The sequence below is a fragment of the Tamandua tetradactyla genome, chromosome 9 (genome assembly GCF_023851605.1).
Source record: "Tamandua tetradactyla isolate mTamTet1 chromosome 9, mTamTet1.pri, whole genome shotgun sequence".
NCBI classification, from domain to species: Eukaryota; Metazoa; Chordata; class Mammalia; order Pilosa; family Myrmecophagidae; genus Tamandua; species Tamandua tetradactyla.
This window is the reverse complement of record NC_135335.1, coordinates 107,917,923-107,937,097: the sequence shown is the minus strand read 5'-3', so window position 1 is coordinate 107,937,097 and position 19,175 is coordinate 107,917,923. Positions and strand designations below refer to the sequence as shown.

The window sequence follows — 19,175 nt, the reverse complement described above, 5'->3', positions numbered from 1 at the left end:
ACCAACAATACCTTAATACCAAATCCCAGATAAAGCCATTACAACAAAACCACAGACTAAAATCCTCAAGGACAGAAACTCAAAAATCTTCAACAATATGTTAGCACATTGAAAATGCAACAATATAAAAAATGGATAATATACTGTGATCAACTGGAGTTTATCCCACAAATGTAAGGCTAGTTTGACATTGAAATTCAATCAACATAATTCACCATATGAACACCTCAGTAGATACAAATATAGCACTTGAAAAAATTTCACAACAGTTCATGGAAAAAACTATCAGCAGACTAGAAATAAATAGAAGGGAACTCTGTTAACCTTATAAGGGGCATCTTCAAAAAGCTTACAACTAATATCATATTAACAATGGAAGATGAAATGCTTTCCTCCCAAGATAAGGAAGAAGGCAAAGATGTATATTTTCACCACTCTTGTTCAACATCCTACCAGAGGTCCTATCCGGTAGGAAAGAAAAAGAAAGGGTAGGTTGGAAGGACAAAAATAAAATTGCCTCTATTCATATTTGACATAATTACCTCTCAGAATATCCCAAGGAAATAATGAAAAATTTACTAGAACTAATAAGTTAGCAAAATAGTTGCAGATATATGGTTCATACAGAAATAGCAGTTGAATTTCTATACACTAGAAATGAAGAAATGGAAATTGAAATTTTAAATGACATCATTTACAATACCATAAAATATAAAATACTACAGAATACATTTAACAAAACATGCGTATGATCTCTACACTGAAAATCACAAATCATTAACGAAAGAAATCAAAGGCTAATAAAACAAAAGTTCTCCAAAAATGAACTCAAATGGATTTTGACATTTAACCCATTCTCTTAAATGTTACACGTCCTAGTCTGAAACTGTTGTGTAGTCCAGAAAAGCCATGTTCTTTAATTTTCATTCAAAATGCTGGGGGGATCTTTTTGACTGTTTCCATGGAGATGTGACCCACCCAATTGTGGGTGGTACCTTTTGATTAGGTAGTTTTGTGGAGCTGTGTCTCCACCCATTCTAGGTGGGGTTGCTTACTAAAGCCCTTTAAGCAGGAGCCATTTTGGAAAGAACTTCAGTGCCAATAGAGGCCACACAGCCAGAAACCTCTGGAGATGAAAGAAAATGCCCCTACAGAAAGCCATTAAAGAAGCTGGGAGAGGGTGGTGGAACGGTGGCTTAGTGGCAGAATTCTCGCCTGCCACGCTGGAGACCTGGGTTTAATTCCCAGTACCTGCCCAAGAAAAAGAAAAAAAAAAAAAGCTGGGAGAGAAAGTTAGCAGATGTCTCCATGTGCCTTCCCGGCTGACAGAGGTGTCCAGAAGCCAAGGACCCTAGCAGATGCCAGCCACCTGCCTTCCCAGCTGACAGTGGTGTTCTGGATGGTGTCAGCCTTTCTTAAGTGACAGCAACTCCCTGTTGGTGCCTTAATTAGGACATTTTCACAGCCTTAGAACTGTAAACTTGCAACTTAATAAATTCCCCTATTTAAAAGCCATTTCCTTTCTAGTATATTGCATTCCAGCAACTTTAACAAACTAAAACACTACATTACTCTGTTTCTCTCCCTAAGTAGCAGAAATATCTTGTGAGGTTAGGTATGAATTTTTATTCCCATTTTACAGAGTAAACTAGAGTACATATGACTCAGCAATCACACTCCTGAGTATTTACTCAAGGAATTTACATTTACACAAAACTTGTATGTGAGTGTTTCTTGCAGCTTTATTTATAATCACCAAAAACTGGAAGCAATCCAAATGTCCTTTTATGGATAAACAAAAACTGTAGCACATCCATAAATTGGGATACTAGTCAGCAATAAAAAGGAACAAGCTACTGACATACCCAACAACTTCAATGAACCTCAAAGGCACTATACTAAGTGGGAAAAGCCAGTCTCAAAAAGTACATATAATATGAGACTATGCGTGTGACATTTTCAAAAAGACAAAATTATAATGACAGAGAACACACCAGTGGTTGCTGTGGTTAGGTATGGGGGTAGGGTGTGATTTTTTACAAAGTTATCATGAGGGGGTGTTTTGGGATGACACAACTGTTCTCTACACTGATTTCGGTGGTGGTTATATGAATATATAGATGAGTTAAAGTTTATAGAACTGGTACACCAATAAAAAGTCAATTTCACTGTATTTTGTTTGAAAATAAAATTTTAAAAGCCAACTCACTAATAACAAAAAGATAATCTAAAGAAAAAAACACAAAACATGAGATACATACCTATTAGAGTGGTTAAAATTAAGAAAACTAACCGTAACAAGTACTGATAAGGATGTGGGGCAACTGGAATCCTCACATCCTACCGGTGGGAACGTAAAATGGCACAACCATTCTGGCAGTTTCGTAACAAGTTAAACCTTTATGTATAATATAATCTAGCCATTCCACTTCCAGATATTTATTCAAGTGAAATGAAAGCATAAGTCCACACAAAGACTTGTATATGAATGTTCATAATTGATTTGTAATAGTACATAACTGGAAACAACCTAAATACCTACGGATAAGTGAATGGATAAACAAATAATAATAATAGTAAATACACAGGACAGAATATTACTCAGCAATAAACAGGGACAAACTCTTGGTATACACAAAATCATAGGGAAATCTCACAATTCTGCAGAATGAAGAAGTCTGAGAAAACAAAATATATGCTGTATGCTTCCATTTATATAAAATTCTAGAAAATACAAACCAACTTACAATGTCAAAACCAAATCAGTGGTGGTCTGGAGAAAAGAAACATGAGATACACAGGGTAGGATTAGAAAAGGGCACAAAAAATCTTTGTAGGTGATGGATATGTTCATTATTTGATTGTGTTGATGGTTTCACAGATCTGTACATATGTCAAAACTTACCCAAATGTACATTTTAAATATATGCAATTTTTTGTCAATTATACCTGCAATTATAAGTATTTAAGAGAATATCCATACAAATGAATGATGACTAAGAACATGGAAAAATGAATATAGTCATGTTATTGTGGGATAGACATGAGTTCGTTAATTTAAATCTTTCTTTAATGATACTGTATTTTCATTAAAATGAATGATAAAAATTTGATACAAATATATATATTTTTAACACACAGAAGATTTGAAGAGATACTTCACCAAAGATCTTCGGATGGTTAATAAGTACATGGAAAGAAGCTTATCACCTTCAGTCACTAGGGAAATGGTAATTAAAACCACAATAAGTTATAACTATATACCTATTAAAATGGTTTAAAAAACATAATACAAAATGCTGGCAAGGATGTGAAGAAACTAGAACTTTTATGCATTGCCAGAAGGAATGCAAAATGGCACAGGCACTTTGGAAAGCAATTGTAATTTCCTACAAAGTTATACATTTACTTTACAACCCAGCAATCCCACTCCTAGGTATTTACCCAAGAGAAATGAAAACTTATGTTCACGTAAAAACCTCTATGAGAATGTTTACAGCAGCCTTCCTCACAATCACAAAAGCTAGAAACCACCCTAGAGTTCTTTAGGTGATGAATGGATAAACAAACTGTGGTAAACCAATACAATGAATGAGCAATAAAAAGGGACAAGCTACTGGAACACGGATAAATTTCAAGTGCAGTACATTATGTGAAATACGCCAGATTCAAAAGCCTGTATGCTGTATGATTCAATGTATATAATATTCTGGAAAAGGCAAAAAATATTCTGTCAAGGACTTGGGATGCTAACAGAATGACTACTAAGAGGCAGGAGGGAACTTGGGAAGTAATGGAAGTGTTCTATTACTTTAACTATACTGAGAGATACAAGATTGTATGCATCTGTCAAAATAATACAGCTATACACCAAAAAGGGTCAATATTACCGAATGGAAATTATACTTCAATTTAAAAAACTCAAGTTAACGTTTTGCGTATTTTCAAACGTTACTGACAACTTATGGGAGAAAAAAAAACATTCAGCTTACAATCTGTCAAGGAATACTTAACTACCAAGCCAGGTGTTTTATGGGCTTTTTTTTTTTTTTAAGTTAAGACACAGTCTCAAAAGTTCATTGGGAAACAAGTCTAAGATTTTAAAGTAAGTTACAGAAAAATCCTAGGCAAAATAAATTTGAGTTACAAACCATAAGATACAGTTTACATGTGCTGTATAAATAAGGAAGGAGTAGTTTCCTTTGTTAGGTGTTACGGAAAAGGAATGGAACACAATTCTGAAAAGGGGTTAATGCATCTCCGTATTACTGTTACTATTCTCCCTAATTTTTAAGTGAGGATCTTGAGACCTCAGGAGGACAAATCCTTTGTCCGTGATCCCTCAGCTATTAAGCGTCGTGACAGAGATGAGATTATACACCAAGATGCCAAAGCCTGAGATTTTCTGCACCAGCACAAAAGAGGTTATGCCAGCCGCAACGCGGCAAGATTCCAACCGACAGGAACACCTCCCAACTCTCCAAACAGCCCCTACGCTACTTCGGACGAATCCTAGACACGAACACCACGATTAGAGTCATGGATCTCAAGAACAGCTCAACGAGGCTTCCGAAAACAAACTCCTGGGAAAGAAAAAACACGAAGCCTCTTGTGCGGATCTCTCTTCCCACTCTGTCCGACGGTGCAAGGACCTAGTCCTGAAAGGTTCTGACTGTGAGGGAGGCGACGCCTGGGGCCAGCGCTATAGGTAAGATATCGCTGAGAAAGGTAAGCACCAAGAAGGCACAAACCCGAGGCGCTGAGGATGTACTACACTGCACTACACCACTCGGCCGCGGGGTTGCAAGGGGAACACAGGAGCAGAAAAAGCCACTTTCCTGCCCCTGCGAGCCACTTTTGCTCAAAGAGCTCCGGGGACTTGCCCTTGTCCACGTTACCCAGTGGCAAGGACCAACCCTTAGCGTCCTCCAGCTAGGGTGCTCGCGGCCCCGGGAGGTATGGGGTGCGCCCGTGCCAGCGTCCGGGAAGGCGCAGGGACGCGCGTCCAGGCCGCAGCGTAAAACCACTCAGCGAAAGCAGCCTAGAGCCGGGCCGAGGAGCCAGGGGGCGGGCGGGGTGAGTGAGCTCTGGATCGCCCCTCAGGTAGCATCCAGCCTCGCACGCTGTTTTAGTTTACCCGACGCTCTCACTTTTTCTTCATTCAGACACCATGCAACTGCTGCATTCGTTCTCGTCTCACCTCTCCAGTTCTTGTGCTCCGGGATATAATAGTATTTGTTCCCGAACTGGTCCGTGCCCACGTGCTGCTTCACTTCCTTTGATAGCGCTCTCCAGAGGCCGCGGAACAAAGTCTGAGACCAACCCATGCCGTCCAGCCTGCTCCCAGCGTGCGTAGCACCGGGACCTGCGGGTGCCGATGGAAGAGAGCCCCAGCTGGTGGGCCCGCCCCCCACCTAATACTAGTGGTGTCAAACCCACTCCATCTTCGTGCCCTTCCAATAAAGGCACTTACCATTGGTCGGACCGCTTCACCGCTTGGCCAATGGGAGGCCCCGTTATACCCCCGCCTCTGCGCTCTGTCATGGCGGCATCCTGTAGTCAAGGCGGTGTGAGGGAGCGGGATGCTTGGGTTTTTATCTGCACGGCAAGTGGGTTTGGACCACCCTCTTCGCCTCCAGCGAGCGGAGTCCACACGGAGGTAAAGAAAACCTTGCTTTCTTTCTCTCACAGACCTGTTAGTCTCAGGAACAGCGGCCGTGTTAACCTTGTCCCACACTTTCTCAACCCTTTATCACTTTCCTCCCAGCAAACTCTGCTGTGCTCTCTGCTTCTGCTCTTGTGGCTCTTGTGGAAATGAAATACCTTGTTTATACTCTTTCGGCGGTGGGTGCCCACGCGATTCTAGTGAAGGAACTGTAGGTCTAAATGAGTATATCTTTTGGTTTTACTTTATTCCTTCTTTCTCATATCATGTCCCCTAAAGAATAACTATCCTCCAAGGATTTGCCCATTAAGTCGGTTCACATATTTAATAAATGCCTTCTGCGTCAGACAGTTCGTTAGAGATTCAGTACATAGGCCATGCATTGAACAAAGTTCAGCATGACTAAATCAGAAAGGGGGGGGGGGGGCGGACATTAACAAGAGCTTAGGCTGGAGAGGTAGGTAGAAGCTAGATGAGTGTCTTGGTTTGCCAGGGCTCCTATGACAAATGCCATAGATGGGTTGGCTTAAACAATGGGACTCTATCATCTCACAGTTTTGGAGGTTAATAGTCCAACATCAAGGTATTGGCAGGGCTTACTTTCTCCCAGAGTCCTCCATCTCATGGCAATCTTTCTGTCCTTGTATGTGCTCCTCTGATTACCACTGACTTCCTGCTTCTGTTGAGTTCTGGCTGCTCCTTCCTTGTCCAATTTGGTTTGTTAATAAGGATTTAAGCCATATAGATTAAGGCCCACCCTGATTCGTTTTAGCCTCATCTAAATAGGATCTTCAAAGATTCTATTCACAGAAGAATCCACAATTTAATAATAACATCTTCAAGATGTTTACGAATGGGTTCACACCCACAGGAACACTGATTAAGACTTGAACATTTCTTTATGGGGGACATGATTCAATAGGCCAGGTGTTGAACAAAGGAGGGTGACAGTAGTGGCCACTGACAAGGAATGAGGCTGGAGAAGTGGGCAGAAACTAGATGAGGAGGAATCTTATGTGCTTGGTCAAGAGGTATGAAGATTAGAATAAAGTGACAACTATTGCATTTTGTCAGCTTCATGGATTGAATTTGAGAGCAAGACCTAGCCAACTTAGGCAACTGTTGTAATTACAGTTGCCAGGAGAGAGTTCATGGAATCCTGGACCAGCAAGATGGCAGTTTGAAGAAAGTGGCGAGGTTTAAAAAATAATTAAGAAATATACTTAACTGGCCATGGAAATTGATTGGATGTAGTACATGATGAAAAGGGAGGAGTCTACAGTGATTCCCAGATACGTGGCTTGTGTAGCAGGGTAAATGAAGGTTACATTTTCCAAAGAAGAAGCAGGTTTTATAAGAGGGAATATGATTACATTAATTTTACCCATACTGATTTTGAGGAACCTGTGAAGATACTCAGTTGAAGAGTATTGGACATAGTGGCATAGGAGAAATTTAAATATCTGTAATGTAAGATGCTACATGAAGTCATGGGAAGGAGGTGAGATTACTCTGGCACTATTTTTAGAGAAAGAATAGAAGCAGTTCAATGGAAAAAACCTGAGAAACATCAACATTTAAGATTAGGCAGAAGAGACTGTAAATGAACTGAAAAGGAATAACCAGAAGGGTAGAAAGAAAATAAAAAAATGAGTTGTCACGGATGCTGAGAGAAGATGGTGTTTTAGAAGAAAGGAATCAACTGAGTCAAATGCTTTCCCCTATGCCCTTCCCTTGCTTTCAGTAGTTCTCTATCCCATCTTTCTGCTTTATTTTCGTCATAGAATTTATTACTATTGAAATTTAGTATGTGTGTGTGTATATATATATATATATATATATATATATATATATACACACTTACTTTTTTTTAGTAATCTGCTGTCTTCTTAACCCCTATGAGAAAAGTAATTTATAGTCCCAGTTCCTAGAAGACGATTTGACACTCTATAAAAGTTTAACAAGTGTTCTGCGAATGACATACACTCAAGAAAAATGAGGCATTAGAAAGGAATGAAAACTGCATTGCATTTAACCAACATTAATCACTAATGACCTTGGCAAGAGCAGTTTCAGAGGAATAGCGGGGATAAAAATAAGAATTTTGTGAATCGGAGAATAACAGAGAGAGCAAGAATGGAGAACCACCAACATTAGTGACTTTTTCAAGAATTTTATATCGAAGGAGGGGAAAGCAAAAGAAAAAAAAAACAGTTTACTTGTTGACAAACTGATGATATGATTCTTTGTAATATCCCTAAGAACCCAATTGCTCTATTTATTATCAATAACTGGGTAAAAAGTACTCAGTAGCTTGAAACAACAAAGATTTATTAGGAGTTGGGGTCAGGAGTCCAGATGTGTCTTAGCTTCCGTCCTCTGGCTTAGAGTCTCGCAAGACTGTAATCAAGGTATTGGCTGGGGCTGCAGTGATTTCAGGGTTTGCCACATGGTTCCTTGCCACATGGTTCCTTGCCACATGGCCTCACTGGCTTCTATCAAAGTGAGCAAAAGAGGACAAGAAAGTTTTGTAACCTAATCTTACATGTGACATGCTGTCACTTTTGTCATATTTATTCCAAAACTAATAAACTATTTTAATTGATGATAGTAATGTTGTTGCTTTCATCAAGCTATTTGTGTCCTACAATATTGCATTATCTTTAGATTTCAGAATTATGCTTTTAGAATGATATGCCTAAATATTGTGTGTAATTTTAACTAAATAAGTTAACATTAAATCTATTTTTTACCACATTTTGGTTAGTTTTAAACATGATTGGGGTTGTGGGGTTGGATCTCCTGCTGTCCCTCTCTCCCTAATCCAGTTAACACAGAATTGACGGTAATTCCTTTTCAGTTCAGTCATCCACTCTAATAGGTTGCAGCACACAGACATATCCAGAGATTTTTACAACAGTGGCTGCAAGAACTCAAGCAAAATTTAGTGTATCAAAAATTTTCCTCAAAAAAAATTTTTTTCTCCTTCTAATGTGGCTTATTTCTGCCAAGTACTGTATTTCTTCCATTATGATCAGCAAAGTAAACATTGGGAAATGAGTGAATTTACCTGTTGTCTCTGTTGTTTTATTTTCAATTACATTGAAAATAGCAGTTCCATTTTTTTTGTTTTTAAGGGAAAAAAAACAGCATCACTTTACCCCCCTTGTGTTTAAGTCTAAAATGTTCAGAAGTCTTGTATCAGTAATATTTTAAATCATGTGAGCCAAATAGACTCTGAAAAATTTGGTCTTTTAGAGTCTTATAATTCCAAAAGCTCTCTGGTCTGAGGAAACAGCTAATTATAGCTCTTTGTCAAAATTCCGAGACTAAACATCTCATTTCATTAGAAGAAATAAAACTCAAAACAGTGAGCAGAATCCTAACAAAATCACCAGATTAATTCACCTTTTCATTTTTTCTATAAAGCATGCTGATTCTAGGAACATACTTATCACTTTTAGCTAAAAACCTATACTCTAATAATCTCATGCACATCTCTCCAACAAGTTGAGTTGTGTGCTTATCAAAAGTCCTTTTTTAACCCTAACCCCATTAATGCCAGTTTTACTGATGATTCTATGTAATTTTTATGTGATCTGATAAAAATATGAATACAAAGAGAGTTGCTATTCTTATAAAACTAAATGGAATGTTTTTGAAAGACTCAATTCAAACAAATGGCTTAAAAATAAAATGCTGTTCAATTAAATATGACTGATACTACAAATATAAAAATTGGGAGGAAAGTAAAAATATGTAACTTTGACAAAATATTGGAATTACCTAGGGTTTTTAGAAAAAATTCTCATGCCAAGCCAAAGTTTTAACCTCACAGATCCTTGACACCAGGTTTTTTTTTTTTTTCAAAGCTCAAATTATTCTGATGTGTAGGAATAAAGACAATTACTTAAGAAGGATTTCACATCCAATTGCGTTACATATATCTTAAGTTTTCCTTCAACTAAAATTAATTTAAAACACATTTTTAAAAATTCTGAAAATCATAGAATATATATGTATGGTTTGTAAAAGAAAGATTATAATGTCACTCTAATCAGCAGACTTAATTTTACTTCAGACACTTGGCAAATGATTATTCAGACTCTTTGCACAGCAGTGCAAGTCTGTAAAAATGACCATGTAAGCTGAAACCTTGCAAAGTGATTTAATAATCAATGGAAAAATTTACAGTTTTTCCATAATCTTTAAAAATTTTTTGTCAAAACTCTAAAATCCTTTCTTTTTCTGGAAAAGAAAAACAGTAATGCTAACATTTACTTAACATGCTTCAATTGAAAACATTAGAAACATTGAGAACTAAAGTGTTTTACTTCATTGTAAAAAAAACTTACCAAAAGTTGTACTTGCCTTCTTTTCAATACAAGATGAGCATCTTTTCTATATCTTGAGGATTTGTCAGTTCTAAGTTTGGATCAGATTACAACATTGTAACCCTTGAGTTTTGAAAGTCATGAAATAATCTCCTAGAGTTCCTTTAATGTGAAGTTTTTTTGCCAGCATCACTTCCTCTGGGGCATCTTCATTCTTTTCCTCACAACCACTTTTCCTTATTTTTATCAATAAGTTCATCTTCATTAAGTTCCTTGGGGTTTCCATGTCCATTGTCTCAAATGGCAGCAGTGTCAGCATTCCCACAATAAACTGTTTCATCGATTATTCCATTTATGTTCAATTTCAATTTCACTTTCAGCATTATCATTTTTCATTTCTTTGGTGTACTTCATCTTTGTTGGCCAATTTCTTCTTTGGTTATCCTGTTTTATAAAATTTTATGTGGATTTGTCTCGGACACAGATAACAAAACCACATTATTTGCACTCTGTGTGTGAACTGAATGATATATGCATAAGAGACCAAACATTTACAGACTGTTCTAGTTTGCTAGCTGCTGGAATGTAATATACCAGAAACAGAATGGCTTTTAAAAAGGGGAATTTAATAAGTTGCAATTTACAGTTCCAAGGCCAAGAAAATGTCCCAATTAAAACAAGTCTATAGAAATGTCCACTCTAAGGCATCCAAGGAAAGATACCTTGGTTCAGGAAGGCCAATGAAGTTTAGGTTTCTCTCTCAAGTGGAAAGGCATATGGCAAAAACGGTCAGGGTTTCTCTCTCATCTGGAAAGGCACATGGCTAACACAGCATCATCTCTTAGCTTTTTCTCCCAGCTTCTTGCTTCATGAAGCTCCCCAGTGGGCATTTTCCTTCTTCATCTCCAAAGGTCACAGGCTAGTGGACTCTGCTTCTCTTGGCTATGTTGTTCTGCACTGCTCTCTCTGAATCTCCTGCTTTCTCCAAAATGTTTCCTCTTTTATAGAATTCCAGTTAAGTAATCAAGACCCACCTGGAATGGGAGGAGACATGTCTCCACCTAATCCAGTTTAACGCCCACTCTTGAGTGAGTCACATCTCCGTGGAGATAATCTCATTAAAGTTTCCAACATATGGTACTAAATAGGGATTAGAAGAAAAAGCTGCCTTTACAAAATGGGATTAGGATTAAAGCATGGCTTTCCAGGGTACATACATCCTTTCAAACTGGCGCACAGATTCTGAAAGAAATGATGTAAATTGGTCACTGATCATGATGTATATATTGTTTATATGATGCTTTGTGGACTGAAACGCTAATAGCAAAGTTTGTACTTTACTCCTTTACAGTTAACATTCTGTGACAACGGAAATTTTGAACCATATTGTTGGGAGTCTGTGTTATTTAGCTAAATGATGATAACTGAAATTCATGTTTATCAAAACTGTTCAAGGTGAGAATGGCTTGTATATTTAAATATTCCCCTCATTTTGAGATGTTTATTAGCTAAACGATACAGTCCCATTTGCCCCAGGTCCTTCCTCTTGCTTCCAAAAAGCCCGTCAGTGGTTAAGGGGAAAAGTGTGAACACTAATATGTGTTCGTCGTTCATGCCCTTCTTTTTACAGCTTTATTGAGGTATAATTGTCATACAATAAGCTATACCCTAAACTATGAGTATATGATTTAATGAGTTTTTACCTATGAATACACCATAAAAAAGATTACAAACATATCCATAACCCAAGAGTTTGCTCATGTCCTTTGTAATCTCTCCCTCCCCTCCTGGCTTCAATCCCCTCCTACTTACTACAGGAAGCCACTTGACTGCTTTCTGTAACTATAGATTAATGTGCATATCCAGAATTTGATACACATTTAATAATTTTTTTCTGACTTTTTTCATTCGACATCATTACTTTGAGATTTCTCTATGTTGTTGCATGCATCAATTGCTTTCTATTGCTAAGGAGTAGTCCATTTTGTGGATACAACACAATTTGTCCATTTTCTTGTTGATGTTCATTCAGTTTGTTTCCTGTTTGGGACTATAACGTATAAGGCTGCCATAAATGTTCATGTACAAATCTTTATCTGGACATAAGCTGTTATTTCTCATAGAGCAGTGAATCTAGGTATATATTCACTTTTTAAGAAACTGGCAGTTTTCCAAAGGGACTGTGCCATTTTATATTCCTCCCAGTGGTGGATAAGAGTGGTGATTTGCTCTAGGATGTATAAAATCCCAACTTAACTTTTCACTGTCTACTTAGAATCAATATTTCACTATTTCAGTTGTGTATAGAAATCTTATCATCCCTTACTCTCTATCTTTTAAGCTATAGTTGCCTTATTATTACATTTACATACATTATAAACTCTATTAGAAAATGTAATAATTTTCATTTTCAATTGTCAAAAATATTTTAAGTAACTCGAAAGGGATACTGTGGTAGGTTGGATTATGTCCTCTATAAAAATATGTTCAAGTCCTAACCTGCAGTCCTGTGGATATGGACTCATTTGTGAATAGGATCTTCAAGGATCCTATCTAGAAAAGGCCAAAGTGAATCAGTGTGAGCCTTAATCCATATGACTAGGGTCATATGCAGAGGATGTTTGAACACAGTCAGTAGAAGCCAGAAGTAGGAGAAGCCAGAGGGATTGCCATGTGATGGAGGGTTGCCATCTCTAAAATGCTACAAACTTTGGAGTAAGCATGGCTTTGCCACATTTTGAGTTTGGACCACTAGCCTCCAAAAACATAAACAATAAATTCCTATTGTTTAAATCATTCTGTTGTGTGGTATACGACATAGAAGTTCTGGCACACTAAGACAAATTAGTCTATTTTATTTATCCAGATATTTACCATTTCTTTTGCTGTCTATTCATTCCTTAAGTACCATTTTCTTCTTATATCATTTCCCTTCTGACTGAAGAACTTTGTTTAGCAATTCTTATAAAGGTTCCATGACTAGAAATTCTCTTAGTTTTCCTTCTTCTGAGACTGCCTTTATTTCATCTTCATTCCTGAAGGATGTTTTTGCTGAATATAGATTCCTCAATTGACATTTATTTTCCTTCAGCACTTTAAAAATGTTGTGTTTTTTCCTTCTGTCCTTCACAGTTCTGAAAAGGAATCTACAGTCATTTGAATATTATTTTTTTCCTGTAGGAAATTCATCATTTTTCTCTGACAGCTTTGAAGATTTTTTTTGTTTGTGTTTAGTTTCAGAATTTTGATTATGATGTGTCTGAGCAAGGATCTCTTCGGGTTTATCCTAGGCTGGGACTTATTCCTCTTTTTGAATTTGTAAATTTATATCTTGGGACATTTACAGTTATTATTTTTTCAGCACCATACTATTTCTTCTCTCCTTCTGGGATTACAGTGACATAAATATTAGACATCATTGTTCCAGGGATCTATCTTCAAGTTTACTGGCTCTTACTTCTATTATCTTCAGTCTTCTATTAAACCCATCCAAGTTAATATAATTTTGGCTATTTTATGTTTTAGTTCTAAAATTCCCATTTGGTTCTTATTTATATGTTCTACTCTTTGCTCAGTCTTTCTGTTTTAACATTTGTTTCAAGTATGTTCACAATCTCTTGCCCAAGAATTTTTTATAATGGTTGCTTTAAAGTCTGCCAGATAATTCCAAGCTCTCTCATCTCGGCTTTGCTGTTGTTGATTGTCTTTTCCCATGCAAGTTGAAATGTTTATGGCTCTTCATATGTTGAGTAAATTTATATTGTATCATGAACATTTTGAATATTCTGGTATGAGATACTGGGTCTCCCTTCAGTCCTATGAAGATGTTGACATTTTTGTTTTAACAGGCAATTGACTAGCTTACAATGCAAGTTCCTACCTTCTTCTGTGGACTGTGGTTCCAATTTCAGTTTAGTTTTCAAAGGCTTTTCAGATCTCTTCCAGGTTTGCACCATTTTGTGGTTAGACTGTGACCTGAGTAGTTGTCTGTTGGTTTGATTCTCAAAATCAGTTGTATGCTATTTAGGGTTAGATTCATGCATTTTTCACTTGGGATGAGTCCTGGAATTCATAACAACTTTATGGGGTCTCTTTCCTTAGCTCCTCCCTCTCTGTGATCTCCCCTTCACTTGGATACCTGGCTCTTACTTTTTGGCCCTCCAGCAAGAAACTCTGGGGTCTAGTTACTGACTCTACCAGGCACTCCCATGTTGAACAACAGCTGAGATAACAATTAAGCAGGAGAGATAGACCTCACCTCTTGGGATCATAGTCTTGCTAAACAGAGAAAACAGTTCCCTTCCCTCAGAGTTTTAACTACTGTAGGCCATTGTTTATAAAATATCAGAAATTTCTTTGTCTTAATTTATGAGTACTTGTTCATCATTTGTCTTTATAAACATTTAATTGACTTCACTTGATTTTGTTTATTTATTTTTTTAGTTATTTAAACATACTCATTTTGCATTTCCACCTAAGTGTAAAAAATACTTCAGAGAATTAAAAAAAAAAATCTTGTTATTTAAGTTTTTATCCACCAGGTGTCATCAGTTAAGTCTGAGTTTTCTGCCACAAGATAATTGGTGCATTATCAGAACTTATCTTTTTGTTCATGAAAATGTATTTCTAAGCATCTTAATAAAATAAAACTGAAATAAAATTTAAGATAATACCTTAGAGGAAATTCTTTTCATATAATTGTTAGTACTGATGTAATTTTTAAAATTTCTATGACAGACTTAAAATTCTTTATACCTTCAGATATATGGTAGAAGAGGATTTAAACATTACTTGTAATTTTTGTACCATTTTAAATTTTGGCAAAATAAGGAATTTGTTTTTAAAGTTTTATGTTTCTTTTCTTCTTGTTAATTTTTATATTTTTCTTAAAGGGTTTTGGGACTGGAGTTGAACAAAGACAGAGATGTTGAAAGAATCCATGGCAGTGGCGTTAATACTCTTGACATTGAATCCGTTGAAGGGAGATAGTAAGTTTATTATACTTACCTGATCATTTCTCTAAGTAAGATGCTGTAAAAATCTTCTTCAGATTAATTATGTAGAATATTCAAAGAAAATTAGTAAAACTTCTAAACTATAGCATTTTTAATGTGATATTATTAATTTCAGTTAAATCCAGAGCAGCAAACCATCAAAACATTGTCAAACATAAAAGCATTTCCAACTTATTTTAATATAAATATATTCATTATTAAATCAACAAACATTGAACTTCTTTTGGATGCAGAGCACTTTGAGGTATTATTTTAAACATAGTTGCTCCTCTCCAGGAGACCAATGGGAAAATAAATATAAAAGGTAGAAGTATATTGTGGAGGATTAAGTTTAAAGCAATCCACACTTGTACTATAGTTCCTTCTGGCTTAACCATTTACCACTGTGTGACCTTGAGCAATAAACTAACCTCTCTAACCTTCAATTGCCTTAGCTCTATAAAGGGTACCAAAATACATACTTAAGAAGTTATTTGTGAGGATTAATTGAAATAATGTTTATAACATTGTTAGCATAGGACCTGCAAATCATAAACGATGACCTCCAGTGCTGCTGCCATTAATCAAAAGCATTATTATCATGTGTACTTTTACTATTTTTCATCAATTTTCCACACAACAGCCAAAGTGCTTTGAGTGTACAAATCAAACATGTAATGTCTCTACTGAAAAGTCATCATGACTCCATATTGCTCTTATGATAAAAGTTCAGAATCCTTCATGTAGTCTATAATTAGATTAAATACATAAGTAATTGAAGAAAACAATTTGCCTGGGACAGCCCTGGTTTATCCCCACTGTCTTAGTGCCATGTCATGCTTAGCATTTACCCCAGATTTTTAATTCTGTAATGAAGTATTGCTACTACTACTATTATTTACATTCAGTTAAGCCAAGATATGCCTGATAGACTTCCACTTGATCCATCCAGCTTCCTCTATGGTCTTGTTCTAGTAATGTATGAGAATCATGTGCAGTGGACAGAATTTTCACTTTACCATATGTTAAATCTAAAAGAAGACCAGCAATAATGCTTTTCTTCTCCTGACCTTTTCCAGGTACAACAAACCCCTGTGGGGCACCTCCCATTCAAGGACACCTGTGGGGCACTCGTTTATAAAACATATGCAGACTTGAGCAACAAGGGATAGCTGATTTCTTTTGATCTTGGGTACTAGTTTTCAGTACTACTACAACTGCCAGCCATTTGATATGGTGGCCAGTTGTGTGACCTGTGAAATAAATGAAGCCTGTAGGTTACTATTTGGTAATGTCAGTGGAAAATGTGGGAAATTATAGATTAGAGGTACATAAATATGATTGAGAAATGTCTGCTGAGGAGTCTTGCTGAAGAGCATATAGAGAAAAGTGGCCCTCTTGCTAAAGTCTTAATAAGCCCTTTATTTCATAGTAAAAATCTACCAGTATTTATTTCATTGTTTACTAACACTTTTATTTTGCATTAAACTCTTTTGGTAGCAAAGCAAGAAATTAAAAAGGAATGTGTTCTTTAATGGTAAATTATAATATTGATTTTCCTTTTCTTAAGAAAATCAATGTATGTGTAACTTGCTCAAAAAATTTGTTAATATTTACTATCCACCATGAAAGTTGTAATGATATCATTGAAAACCAGAATGAAAAGCAGAATATGTGAATATGATAAAGAAGCATTTATTTCCAAAATTCCAAGAGTTAAGAACACTACTGAAAAATTACAGTTTAACAGGTGGAACTGCAGAACATGCATTTGTGTATTATACCATAAAACCTGAATTTTCTTTTATGGTTTCTAAATTCTTCCAAATTAATTTCATTCATCATTGATACCAAGTGTTCCTGTACAGATGGAAATACAAATCCATATCTCTTATTGTGTTGACTCCAGTGTCAGGTGCAAACGGTTAAATGATGTTTAGTTTTATATCAGTGCCATCAGATGCTCAAATGGAAAGTCAGTTAATTTCAATAACAATTCAATTTTTTTATCCAATTAATGGAATTAAAGGGAAGTTTTTGGAAGCCATTCTAACAAAGTTGAAACATATGACATTATAAATACCATTACAAATTCAGTTAAAAAATTCAACATTGAAAATAAAATTATTTGTTTTTAATGAATAATATATGCATAGTGGTATGATAAAAGCACAGGGTTAAAACATGAAGCAGAAATGGTTTTGGAATTGCTGTGGTACATATGTAACTCATAACCGTGTCCAAACAAACTGTACTATTTTACCACTCAAAATAAAAGTGGTAGTTGTTAAAATTTACAGATATTTTTATATGTACACAATTAGAGTAACTGAGCTACAGATGTTTTTTATAAAGCTGATGTTGAATTAAAAAAAAACACTTCAGCATGACTAACTTGCTGTCTTTCTTTGCTGCTCAACATTAGATGGTTTATAAAACTGAGCCTTTGAAGAAATGCTTCTAAATTAACCTAATTTTCTACAAATTGGTATTGAATTTGTTGTAAAGCAAGTTTATAAACGAGCGCTACTTTGACATGCTGCTAGTTTGTTAACTGTTTTTAACTGGTTTGCTACAAGATAATGGGTTTATACCAGTTTAGATGAGCTGAGATTGTTTTCCATGGCAAGACTTTCTCAATGAAGAAAGAAGTGTGTTCATTTCTGGCAGAAGCTCCTTATCATGTTATGGACAGATACTCTGAGCAGCAGTGCTGTACATTTAGTTATATATTTTTAGAATCAGATGAAAATTTTTTCAATGAACGGCGTGCCAAAATCTTCAGTTTGAGGAATAGAGTATATTCTGGGAAGATGACAGCATAGTGTTTAAAAGTTCCTCAAATCTCTCATTAAAACAAATGAAGAAATCAAAGATGACAAAATCATAGGCCAGTGTGTCCAAAAACTCCAAAATATGAATGATTGAGAACAAACCACTGAGAACTATAGGATCCATCTATGCCAGTGGAAGCAAAGAAAAGTAGTAGGGTATCTGAAAGACGTGTAACTCCAAAATAACCAACTGATTGGTTGAAAATTCAGCGAGCCAATTTGAAACTGGGAGATTAAATCCGCCATATTATTGGTAAGTTCAAAAGTTGCACAGTACAGGAACAGTCCAAGCCATATTACTGCTTCAGCTAACTAGCCAAAGCTCCATTCCAGTACAGAACATCCTCTGAGGAGAAACAGCTTCAATGCAATCCAAATTGAGCAATATAGTATAATAAAAGTAAATGAAAAAATGATTCTGATAAAAATTGGGGAGCTGAGCACAACTTATCTAAACATAAGTTGCCAAATTTGAACACTGTTCTAGTTTGCTAAAGCTGCTGGAATGCAATATACCAGAAATGGAATGGCTTTTAAGAAGGGGAATCTATTAAATTGCAGGTTTATAATTCTAAGGCCATGAAAATGTCCAAATTAAGGCATTGAGGGAAAGATACCTTAACTCCAAAGAAAGAACTGATGAAGTTCAGGGATTCTCTGTCAGCTGGGAGGGCATATGGCAATGTGTGCTAGCTTTCCTTCCTCCTTTCATAAGGCTTCCTCAGGGGCATTTTCCTCTTGCTCCAAAGGTCTCTGACTGCATGGGCTCTGTTGTTTCTGGTAGCTTTCTAGCTTTTTCTAAAATGGTTCCCTCTTAAAGGACTCCAGTAAGCAACCCCAGCTTGAACAGGTGGCGACACATCACCATGAAAACCATCTAATCGAAAGTTATAATTGGGTGGGCCATATCTCCATAGAAACAATCAAAAAGTCCCACCCAGCAATACTGAATGGGGATTAAGGGACTTGGCTTTACTGGGGTATGTAATAGCTTCAAACCAGCAAAAACACCTTACCAAAAAAAAACGAATATTCTAGAGATATAAAATTGAAACATTACTCAAAACCAAGCCTCCATTCTAAAAGTTGAAGAAAACTAATTTTACATAAAAATGTGCAAAAGAATAGGATTGCGGTCAAAATTCTTACAAAATTATTATAAAAACAGAGTGAAATCCCTATAGATTTTGTCATGCCAGAAAGGTGCTAACTGACAAGAACTCTAACCTAATATTTCAAAACTAGCTAAAATTTTTAAAAATATAAGCTATGAAAGAATAGCATAAGTTGGAATTAGAAAAACTCAGAAATGAGATGATAAAACTAAAGGAAAAATTAGAAATGAGAA

At 36.1% G+C, this 19,175-nt stretch overlaps 2 protein-coding genes across 4 annotated transcripts in view; one reads left to right on the top strand and one right to left on the bottom strand.

Moving 5' to 3' along the window:
* The window catches only part of NDUFAF2 (NADH:ubiquinone oxidoreductase complex assembly factor 2), a 224,688-nt gene extending 219,243 nt beyond the window's left edge, over window positions 1-5,445 (bottom strand). Inside the window, exon 1 of the mRNA XM_077117245.1 lies at window positions 5,201-5,445. Coding sequence (XP_076973360.1) covers window positions 5,201-5,327 — 127 coding nt within the window. The 5' untranslated portion in view covers window positions 5,328-5,445. The remainder of the gene's footprint in view (window positions 1-5,200) is intronic.
* A 58-nt stretch (window positions 5,446-5,503) lies between these two features.
* Window positions 5,504-19,175, top strand: part of ERCC8 (ERCC excision repair 8, CSA ubiquitin ligase complex subunit) — a 46,093-nt gene continuing 32,421 nt past the window's right edge. Inside the window, exons 1-2 of one of the 3 annotated variants that reach the window (XM_077117241.1) lie at window positions 5,507-5,659; window positions 14,892-14,987. In XM_077117241.1, coding sequence (XP_076973356.1) covers window positions 5,583-5,659; window positions 14,892-14,987 — 173 coding nt within the window. In that variant the 5' untranslated portion in view covers window positions 5,507-5,582. Of the gene's footprint in view, window positions 5,660-14,891; window positions 14,988-19,175 lie in introns of all 3 variants that reach the window. The other 2 variants (XM_077117244.1, XM_077117242.1) reach the window with 2 other exon arrangements.